This window comes from Lipophrys pholis (genome assembly GCF_963383615.2).
Source record: "Lipophrys pholis genome assembly, chromosome: 19".
NCBI lineage: Eukaryota > Metazoa > Chordata > Actinopteri > Blenniiformes > Blenniidae > Lipophrys > Lipophrys pholis.
Genome location: NC_137647.1, coordinates 20,158,789 through 20,169,823, shown reverse-complemented (window position 1 = coordinate 20,169,823; position 11,035 = coordinate 20,158,789). Strand labels below are relative to the sequence as shown.

Below are 11,035 nucleotides of genomic sequence, written 5' to 3'. Positions count from 1 at the left end.
ATATTACTTATTTTACAACAGCTTTTATTTATTGTTATTTTCATGCATTTTTTGATCAGTTTGCTTGAATGTTTTTCATAATCTTAATAGGTTTGTTTGAATATATTTCCATTATTTTCTTGAAAAGCACTATGACTTGCCTTGTGTCTGTATAGTGATATAGAAATACAGATAATTTGCCTTGTCTATTGACTGATTCTATTCTATTCTATTTTATGATGAAGCTTGTACACATAATCTTCTGATAATCTGAGATTTATTTTCTCTTTTAGATGTTTCCATATTCTTAAAATGTTTTTTAACAAACTGTCAAAAGACAATTTTATTTTCATAAATAATTTTGATTAATTTGAGGTTGTGTCATGAAGTCGTTGGACTTTAGCAGGAATTTGGAGCTCGCGCTTGCTGCTCCTCCGCGCGGTGGATGTGCGGAGCCGCGTCCGTCCGCTCCGCGCGCCGAGCCAATAGCAGCGAGGCGGGTTTAAAGGCTTGGGAGGGCACGCGGTGGCTCCGTACTTCCTGGTTGAAGATGGCGGATGAGAATGAGACAGCACCGCTGCCGGAGAAAGAAGAAGACGATGTAGAGGACCACGGACACTGCAGCGACTGCGAGAATGAGGAGCACCAGTTCGACGACGGGTGAGAGGCAAGGCTGGCACGCGCCGCTTTAAGCGGCTCGCGCTGCGGCACGTTTTGGCAGCGGAGCGAACGTGAAGTAAATGCCTCGGCGAGCAGTCGGTGGAGACATACAACCATTTGAGCTGGTCAAGACCACCTTGATTGCGTGTGATTGGTCGAAAGAGGCCAGCGGGTGGATTTGATTGGCTGAGAGCGCTCTCTGTCACTCCCGGGGCGGGACTTGTCGTTTTCCTACCGTGCGGCTTGGAGCTAGGTGGAGTGTGGGGGGAGAAGAAAGTGCGGTTGAAGGCTAATCTTTAAACAAATCACAACATTTTCCACCCACTTGTATAAATCACAAGCAAGGGGATGCATTTCATTTAAACAGAGGCCTTCACATGTCGTCCCCATGCCGCTGCCGCTTGCCTCTGAACCGATGCAATCCAGTTGACATTTAGCGAGTTAGCTCGCATGCTAACTTAGCTGTCAAACCCCTTTTGTCTGTGACTCAGTCTAACCAAAAGTGAAATATGGCAAACACGCACGTGTTTAGTATCTGGGATAGTCTTGCCCCCTCATGAGGGCAGTGGATCTTTTTAACCACCGCATTTGATCAAAGAAATATGCAAGATCTCCCCGCGACGCTGTGAAAATAGGCTTTAATGGAAATCCTGCTTTGCTTGGCTCAGGGTTCTCTTAATGTGTATTAAGCTGTGACACACATGAAAAGAACCCGGCGTGCAAATACTGAGCACTTGTCTTCTCAAGTACACACGTGTGACTTTTTATTGTAGCGAGGTGAAGGAGAAAGGGCTTCTGCTTTTTCAGTCTGTCAGTGTGTACTTGCGACGCCCTTTTCACTGTCGAGGGCTTTTTATGAGATCAATTCAGAGAATATATATTATATATAGGATGTAGAACTAAATCAAGACGCAGGAAGAGGTGGACTTGACAGAAATCTGAGATGTGACTTGGCACAAGCATAATCTGCCAGGTTCAATTGGATTTAAATCAAAGTTAAACATATGTAAGATTCATTTTATCTCCTCTTACAATGCTGAAACAAAGGCTGGCTCTGGGTGCTCCACTCTGCTGCAATGGAAGCCTGGAGAACAAACTATTGAATGTTTTGTTGTCCATTGTCCCAGTCACTCACTAGACTCCTGTACATGTATGTGGACACATGCGCGGATGCCACATACTCCTCTTCCAGGGGTCATGTGATTCACCATCTGTACTAGTGTTACAAACGCAAGCCAGTGCTTGGCGTCACTCCCCTCGGACACTAATGAGATTATCCTCTGTAAGTATGTTGTGTTTCTTGGGACAGATGATGGGGTTGGAGTAGATGGGTGGAGGTGTTGTGGCTTCACGGGTTTGAACTGGTCTGAAGAATCTAGGGAGGATCCGCAAGTTTCTAGTACTGTTGCCCTCTTATGTCCCACCATTGTCTTGTGACTTTTGGTCAGCTGATGGCCGAGTGGAGTTGTTGTTTTTCCAGCAACCACCTGGCTCTGTCTCTTAAAACGAACAGCCATATTTGTATATCGGTGACAAATGACACTAAATCAATCAAGACTAATCTTCCCTAACAGCCACTGACTTTGACAGCCGTGTTGGAAATAAGCAGACTAATCTTCACCTCATTGCCAGCTTTCGTAAAATACAATTTTGCTGGGGCACGGTTTTCCCTCTGGGACGGTAGCTTTAAAAAAAGGATTCCATCTATTTCTGTGCTGCTCTGTTCCAGTGATCGGGGTCTGGGTGATGACACTGGTGCCAAGAAGAAGAAAAGAAAGCAGAAAAAGAAGAAGAAATCTGGTGCCACAGAAGCAGCTCAGGACCCCCTTGCCAAGGCATGAATATGATATTTATTGATGTGGCACATTATAACCAGAACGGTTAAATAAACCAAACTGCAAGCAGTCCATGTGTAATTTAGTGTTAATGCATTTCTTCTAGAGGTCCTTCTCCAGGTTAGGATACACATCACTTACCTCAGGCCTCCTAGAAAAATATTTTGCTGAATACATGTTGGGGTTAACTGTTGTAACGTCTGTCAGAAGTGTCCCTGTTTGAATTTAGTTATTTTAACGTCCCACACAGGTAAATTCACTACCAGCTGATAAGCTACAGGAGATCCAAAAGGCCATTGAGCTGTTCTCTGTTGGCCAAGGTCCAGCCAAAACTATGGAGGAAGCCAGTCGGAGGAGTTACCAGTTCTGGGACACGCAGCCTGTGCCCAAGCTAGGTTTGATACCTCTTGGCTTTCTGTTCTTCTTTATAGGCCAGCGCCTGCAGGCTCGTGTCAAACGCCGGAGGTTTCGGTGCTTCATGTCTCGTTTTTGTTTCCCTGTTCAGGGGAGACGGTGACGACACATGGCTCCATCGAACCAGACAAAGACCACATTCGAGAGGAGCCCTACAGCCTCCCGCAGGGCTTCAGCTGGGACACCCTCGACCTGGGGAACCCCGCTGTGGTAAGACACAAACAAAAGGCTCAAAGCAAAGGTCTACATGGGAAGATTTATGTTTCTGACAATTTGCTAGTTCTATTTCATTATACTATAGGTATAATTTATTTTATTGTACTGGATACATTTCGTCATTGTTTCTTAGTGATTCACACACGATTGTTTTTTTTTTTATTTTTCATTCAGGTTGAAAAATTAGTTTGTTTCCTTTTGGAATATTCAGAATTTAACGGTACCTTGATGTGCTTTATTTTGTCCATTTTCCAAATAATGTAGAATAAGCGAGCATTAAAAACTACATTTTCAGCTGTAATTTAGCCATAATTTTGAGTTTTAATTGTGTTTCATTCTGTTGTACAATTTTAGCAGCGGTAATACTTTTTGAATCTTTCAGGAGAAGTAGCATCTTTTATTAGAGTTGATGTCTCACTGACGGGATGAATAATGTTTATGAAAATGGTTAATTTCATTACTTTTGTGTCATTGAATAAATTCTACCTGCTGATTATTGGGATCCAGCTACAATCATTTTTTGATTCTGCTTTTCTAAGTCACACTCTGAAGGTTGTTTCAAGGTCATGACTTCATCCTCTTGTCTCTCTTTTTCTCCGAAAACAGCTCAAGGAGCTTTATACCCTTCTCAATGAGAACTATGTGGAAGATGATGACAACATGTTCAGATTCGACTACTCTCCTGAGTTCCTACTTTGGTAATTTTCCTGAACTTAATGTCTTTAACTTGTGACCAGATGAAAGTAAAAGAAACAAAAAAAATAAAAAATAAAAAAATAATCTGGAATTTCAGCGACGTTTGCTTGCGTTTGTTTCAGGGCCCTGCGGCCACCCGGCTGGTTGCCCCAGTGGCACTGTGGAGTGAGAGTCAACTCCAACCAGAAACTGGTCGGCTTCATCAGTGCCATCCCCGCCACCATCCACATCTATGACGTGTGAGTAGACGAATAAGCACAGAGAAAGAAAAGATTGATAATGACTGGTGTTTTCTTTTTTTCCCCCTTGTTTCTGAATGAAAATGTGTGGCTAATAATCAAATTCATTACAAATGTCTTTCTTTTTTATTTAATTTTTTTAACTTCCCCATTTCAGAGAAAAGAAAATGGTTGAGATCAATTTCCTCTGCGTCCACAAGAAGCTTCGCGCCAAACGAGTGGCTCCGGTACTTATCAGGGAGATCACCAGACGGGTCAACCTGCAGGGCATCTTCCAGGCGGTGTACACTGCAGGAGTGGTACTGCCCAAACCGGTGGGCACATGCAGGTTAGGAGGAAACGCAACCCCACACGTTCTTGCCTGGTAGTTTTACGGATGCAATTAATGATCACCTAAATGTATTTCACTGTGCAGGTACTGGCATCGCTCTTTGAACCCACGGAAACTAATCGAAGTGAAGTTCTCCCACCTGAGCAGGAATATGACTATGCAGCGCACCATGAAGTTGTACCGCTTGCCCGAGGTCAGTGAAAACACGCTGACGTGTCCGGCCATCACTTTGAGAACAAACCTCGTCATTCCCGACTGTCTCACTCTCTGTTTTCCCTCCTTCAGGCCCCGAAGACTCAGGGCCTGCGGCCGATGACCAAGAAGGACGTTCCTGTGGTGCATCGCCTCCTGCGTGAGTACCTGAGCCAGTTCAACCTGGTGCCCGTCATGAACCAGGAGGAGGTGGAACACTGGCTGCTGCCCCAGGAGAACATAATCGACACTTACCTGGTGGAGGTGAACCATTTCAACCAGTCTTTATCGAAACCCTTTAAATATTGTCACCTGCATTGGAAAAACATTGTGATTTCTGTTGCTTTCTTGACAGAACGACGGGAAAGTGACAGACTTCCTTAGTTTCTACACGCTGCCATCAACCATCATGAATCACCCCGTGCACCGCAGCCTGAAAGCAGCGTACTCCTTCTACAATGTGCACACCACCACCCCCCTGCTCGACCTGATGTCTGACGCCCTCATCCTGGCCAAATCGGTGCGTGCTCCCGCTTCCTTTAAACACGTCCCGGATTCTCACTGCCAACTCATGAGCTGTTTTCTCTTTGTGTCTCTATCCAGAAAGGGTTTGATGTCTTTAATGCACTGGATCTAATGGAAAACAAGAATTTCTTGGAAAAGCTGAAATTTGGCATCGGTGACGGGAACCTACAGTATTACCTGTACAATTGGAAGTGTCCCAGTATGGGATCAGAAAAGGTGCGTTTTCTCAAACTGAATATGGCTCGAGAGTCTTTCCATTTATTTTAACTGAAGTCTAAAAGCTGCTTTTTTCCCACTTACACAATTAGATATAAACTAAAGACAATATTCCCACATTAAGAAACAAAGATTCACCCGATTGTAGCCCTTCTGGCTGAGTGGTAGTCACAATATACTAGGGATGTCCCGATCAGATCGGTAGATATCGGATCGGGGCCGATATTGATGATTTGTGAGTGATCGGGAATCGGCAAATCCAGCTGATCACCCCTCACGGACTACAAGCTCCGGTCGAGCTGCAGAAGCTAGAAGCAGGTGGAGCTGTAGACCTATAAAACTAGAGTATATATATAGTGGTTTATATGTATAAGTGCAGAAGTCTACTTCTAAATTTCTAGCTGGTCTGTCTTCTTCTGTGTTTTTGTTGTGTTTGGTGAGTCACAGCGCCCCTAAAGGTCTGGCATGTGTGCTACATGCCCTGAAGCCTCGTGTGAAGCCGTGTTCATAGTGAGGTGTGGACATTTTTTTTGGAGAAGGCCAGGGAGAAAAAAGATTTTGTTTTTTTTCAGTTTACAACAACTAAAGAAAAAGCCGCACCGAAGCAGCAAACTCGGTGCGGCTTTAAAATAAAGGATAAGTACCCACAGGGGAACGATATGGTGAAAAAAATTACCCAGAAAGTTGCGCTAGTTTGAAGGGAGACTGGGATATTCTGATTAAGTTTTTGAGAGAACTATGTTCAGACTACTTTTGTCAAACAGGTTTTACCACTTTGAAGTGGAATTAAGTGTTTATAATTCCCATTGAAATGTAAATGTTTTGTGACAATTCAGGTCAAACCTGTCATACTGCTTTAAGTTAAACTGAAATTTAATACACAAAGACGTTACATTGGAGCCTAAGAGCATTTATGTTTGTCATTCTGAGAAGACTTTTGATTCAATAAGTGAGTTTTACAATAATTTCTTGCTAAACAAAGCTTCTGCCAATAGTGCTTTTAGCTTCAGACATCTTAGTAGCTCCAAAAATAGACTATTGAGTATCTTTGCAATAGCAATGGAAGTATCGGATCGGGAAAGTATCGGCCGATACTCAATTCTGAAAAATCGGATCGGTATCGGGGGCAAAAAAGTGTGATCGGGACATCCCTACAATATACATTTATTTTAATTAACATTGGACTTTCTTCATCCCACTTGGGAAAAGTTTGCCATCACAGCAGCTCCACTTTGCACAAATTATATGAAGATGTGAATTTTAAAGATCACAATATTAGGAATAATTAACAAGAAAATTTTACAACAATAATTTACATCAAAAACATCAGTAAATAAAGAAGCAAACGAATGACAAACAAAGTGAAAACGTTTTGAAAAGGGGGGAAAAATCTGTTGCAGTACTTTGCAGTGGAATTAGTTTGACCACCACGATTAGATTCAGAATGGCTGGAATTTAAGTTGATGTTGCAGCATTAGGGGTCCATTTTTGCTCAGTGTAATTTATATAAAGTTTTGGTCATAAGTTGAAGTTGTGTGTCTGATTACAAATTCCACCGAGGCTCAAGAGGTTGCTGCTAAACACAGCGAGAGCATGACCTCCACGATTCTGGACTGTACAAAATGTCTTAATATCTTAGGTTTTCAACTGAAACGAGCAGCACACATGGAAACATTCCAGGCCTTTAATCTGAACTGTGATCAGTGAGCCATAAGAATGTTACTCAAAAGGTTTGTGTCACTATATTTCAGCACCAATCGGTGCTGGATTACAGAATCAATACAATGTATTTCTTTATTAATTTATGAACAAGTAGAGCCTCCTCTAAGTCACATTGCTGATTAAGATGTTTCTAAATGGTGAAAGTTTATTTCTTCGTTCCCGTTTCACATACGATCAGAGGTTAAAAAACAAAAAGAAAACACTTGAGTCTTTAGTGTTGTGCTGACAAGCCAAAGTTAGCTGGTATTTTATTCCTTCACATTGGAAAACTGCTGTAAAGCATCAAAGTATTGTTATGCTGAATACAGCCTCACATGGAAGTTTTTGATGCTTCTGTTGGAGTTCACTGCAGTTTAGGTACTAATGTAGATTTAAATGAATTTATATTAGTTTTGTTTATGTTAAATAAGAAATACATCGCTCTTCATTTTGTTAACCTTTTTAAAAGACGAGCACATAAAAGAGAAATAAAACTGGCTTAAAAAATAAATGTAGGTATGAACACGAGTTTATAAATGAAGAACACGTATGTTGCAGTATCACTCAAACTACTACAAAGGATTGGAAAATATACCCGCCTTCATTTCTTCTTAGCCATGTTGTCTTTCTTTATAGTTTCATCATTCGGGTGAAAATGCTTGATTTTTAACTCGTTGACTCCCGACGTGACCCTCGTCTTCTGCAGTCTTCCTCACCTCTCCACCTCTTCCTCCTCAGGTCGGGTTGGTTCTGCAGTGACGTCCCTTTACGCCATAAGCAAAGTGTCACCACCAGGCCAGGAGGCGGCGCCATCGCACCCACCACCTGATGGACTGATGACCTCCGGCTTCAGGAAAGGAAATCCCACCGCCCATTTTTACTTTTTTGACCTTTTGAACTTTGACCTGCACTACCGCTGCCAGGCGGGGAGGCCCCGGGGGGGGAGCCGTCAGCTCTCCCTCCTCCCCGGATCACACGGACCTTAAGCCATTGTCGTTACCATCCCAAACAACTGTATTACATCTGAGAAGCTGTCTTTGATTGTACCAAAACACGCACCCACACAGGAACAGTTTGCACAGTTTACCGGATACCAAACACTCACCGTTGGCATACTTACAAAACCCACAGTACATGTAAATATTGTCAGACGAAGCTGCAGATTTTGCCCTAAAACATCCAAACTAGAACCTACTGTTTAATTTTATTCCTAAATGTTGGAAGTGCTTTTTGCAATTAAAACAATTCTGTCATCTTTAAGTTTTACAGATTTAAAAAAAAAAAAATCAAAAAATATTTTAAAGAGGAAAAAAGGCTCAAAAAATGAGGTAATAAATACCAAAAGTGGACACGAGATAAGGGCTTCTGTTCAGAGTTTCTTCTCATCCCACTGATTAATGTTTGTTTTTTCTGATTTCGCTCATCATCTTCTGTCCTTCTGCATTCATTGATTTCTCTCAGCTCTGTTCAAAGACTCCCGTCATTCGTTTTCTGGTCATCTGCATTAAATGTAGCTTTACTGCACTAACAAAAGAAACCCCGAGACGCAGACCGTCGGTGGATGTTCTCTTGTCGGCGGCACAAAGTCAATCAGTTTCGGTGAATTTGGACTGTTACAGAGAGGCTGAAGGCACCCGGACGAGGTTACACATGTATCAGCAGGGAACACCTCCATGTTTAACTGTTCCCCAGCTGCAATGTCCACCCCCCCCCCGTTAGAAATCCAAAATATTTCAGGGCATTTCTGAAGACTCTGAGCTCATTGTGCAAACATTGCTGAAAGGTATTTATGAAGAAGTCTCAAAGAGTTAATAAAACATCTAGCAAAAGAATCACCACGCACACACAACTTAGTGTTTAGTACATTGTGTGTTTCTCCCTTTTTGATTTCTAATAACGGCTCTAATTATTTCCTGTGCTCTGCTGTATGGAGACGGTAGCGTCAAGTCAACGCCATCATGCAGACGCCTTTAATGTTGGAGAGTTTTCAGGGTGGATGTTGGAGCTGGAGATCGTGCAGTGTGGACGATGAGGATGATGATGATCTCTGGCGAAGTGCTCCAATTAAAAGTCTTTCTTATGAACAACCGTGGGCTCTATTTGCAAACAGATGTGAAAATAGAAAAAGGAAAAAAAACTTGCAGGAAATGAATGTGAAGATGCAGGAGATTTTTTTTTTTCTTCTTTCGAGCAGAAATAAAATAAAATCTAGATGTTGCTGTGAGGATTTTGCACATTTTTTCCAGAAGTCTGATCAAATATTCAGGTGGCAGCAGGAATCATTCTAATAAAAGCAACAAGAAAAAAGGTCATCACATGTTAACCTCCTGGCTTTGTCTTCTAAAATGTTTTTCTGAGATCTAACTCATTAAGTTTGACCGTGTTTGCACTTCATTGTGCCACAAAGAATCAAGTTGCAGAATGACTTGCAATGTTACTCATCAGAATACTTAAAAAAAAAATGTTTTATACGCTGGAAACTACCCTGAAAAATTTATGAACGTTATAATCTTACCACAATTATGTGGAGTTGAGGAGCCGCAAGTTTTACATACAGGAGCAGAAAAGTTTTCTCTCATTCCAACGAGGGGTTCTTTATTGGACTTAATGACATTAGATTTAGGTGTTAAGTCAGGGAGACGTCTAAAACCTGGAGCCACTGCTAGAAAAAGACAGATTTTATTGATGTCTGCAAATCTAATTGTGACAACTTCTAGGACTTCTATGTGGTCTCCTGAGCCCCTCGGCCCCGGGTTAGAACCCACTGCTGTGATCCATAGTATCTAAAGCTTTAAAAGGAAAATGTCCAGTGGCGTTTCTATCTGTCAATACTTGGTGGGCAAGATTTTATTCCAGCAGAGTTCATACCGGTCACCAGTCTATCACAGGGCACACACACACTCACACTCACACCGAGCAATTGTCCCACAGTGGTTGTGGGTTCAGATACAGCCTGGGGGTGTCTGTGTGGCGTTTACATGGTCTCCCCATGTATGGGTGGGTTTTCTCCCACAGACCAAAAAACATTCATGTGAAGTTAATTTGTGACGCTAAATTGCCCCAACGTGTGAATGTGAGTGTGTGTGGTTGTCTGTCTGTGTGTGTGTGCTTGCCCTGTGATGGACTGGAGACGTCTTCAGGGTTCCATCCTGTTAGGATAAGTTGTGTCAAAGATGGATGGATGGAAAATACACAACATGAATCAAATCACAGGCTCTCGAGTGAAAGGTGAGAATTCTACCACTAAACTAGCAGCAGATTCGTATGGAACAGTGATTGTTACAAGGGTTTTGACACTGAGTCACTCAGTTTACCTCCAGTTTCTTCTCTGCCAAGCAGAGCCGGCATCAGCACCAGCCAATCAGCTAAGATTTACCCAGAAATCCATTAGACCCAAGCCACAAAGAATTGCAGCACCATATTTGTGGTATCTGGTGTTTTGATATATGTGGTTATTATGCAGCATATACCTCGCTATATGGAACCTTCCTCCATATAACATACTGTTGAGCTAATCTGCTGGTTTAAAACAAAAAAGTAATGTCATTTTGTTTACTTTGGAATGTATTTATGAAGTATTTATACACTATTAGAGCACAATCTGAAAGAAATAGCATGTCATCTGGATAAAGAAGGTTTGGGAAACATTGGGTTTATCTGTTTCAAAGAAACAAAGGATGTTCCCCTGTCTGACTTTTCAATACACTCTAACAAACTGCTGTAAATTCACGGGGGATTTACAACAGTATCCTTCTGTATTTTATAATAATTGTAAAAAACAGATAAATATTCATCCATCACATGTAAATTAACAGGTAAACCAGTCATTCGACAATAACAGTAAATAACTGTAATTTAACAGCAGGAAACAGTATTTTCTCTCAACCACCCACTGAGCAGAAAGAGGTCCAAAGCACATCCAGAAGACGTCCTCAGAGGGGCCTGAATGAAGGTTTTTTTAGACGTCTTTCTTGGACGTTGTCTGGACGTCATATGGATGTCAATGAAAATACATTTCAAAAGAGAAAGGA

The 11,035-nt window shown here is 41.9% G+C and overlaps 1 protein-coding gene across 1 annotated transcript; it reads left to right on the top strand.

Moving 5' to 3' along the window:
* Positions 1-499: 499 nt before the first annotated feature.
* On the top strand, positions 500-9,324 carry nmt1a (N-myristoyltransferase 1a). The gene is made up of 12 exons (XM_080488416.1): positions 500-639; positions 2,369-2,474; positions 2,725-2,869; positions 2,980-3,098; positions 3,711-3,802; positions 3,923-4,039; positions 4,197-4,367; positions 4,455-4,563; positions 4,656-4,826; positions 4,918-5,082; positions 5,166-5,303; positions 7,743-9,324. Exons 1-12 carry the CDS (start codon positions 530-532, stop codon positions 7,761-7,763), a joined length of 1,464 nt encoding a protein of 487 aa, XP_080344542.1. The 5' UTR covers positions 500-529; the 3' UTR covers positions 7,764-9,324.
* The last annotated feature ends 1,711 nt before the right edge of the window (positions 9,325-11,035 follow it).

What these genes read in the sequence shown, in the direction of transcription:
- nmt1a (XM_080488416.1), top strand. Translation starts at nt 530, where the DNA reads ATGGCGGATGAGAATGAGACAGCACCGCTGCCGGAGAAAGAAGAAGAC. An exon ending in CTCAGGACCCCCTTGCCAAG is followed by an intron (nt 2,475 to 2,724) that starts GCATGAATATGA and finishes CGTCCCACACAG; the next exon opens with GTAAATTCACTACCAGCTGA. An exon ending in CCCTCATCCTGGCCAAATCG is followed by an intron (nt 5,083 to 5,165) that starts GTGCGTGCTCCC and finishes GTCTCTATCCAG; the next exon opens with AAAGGGTTTGATGTCTTTAA.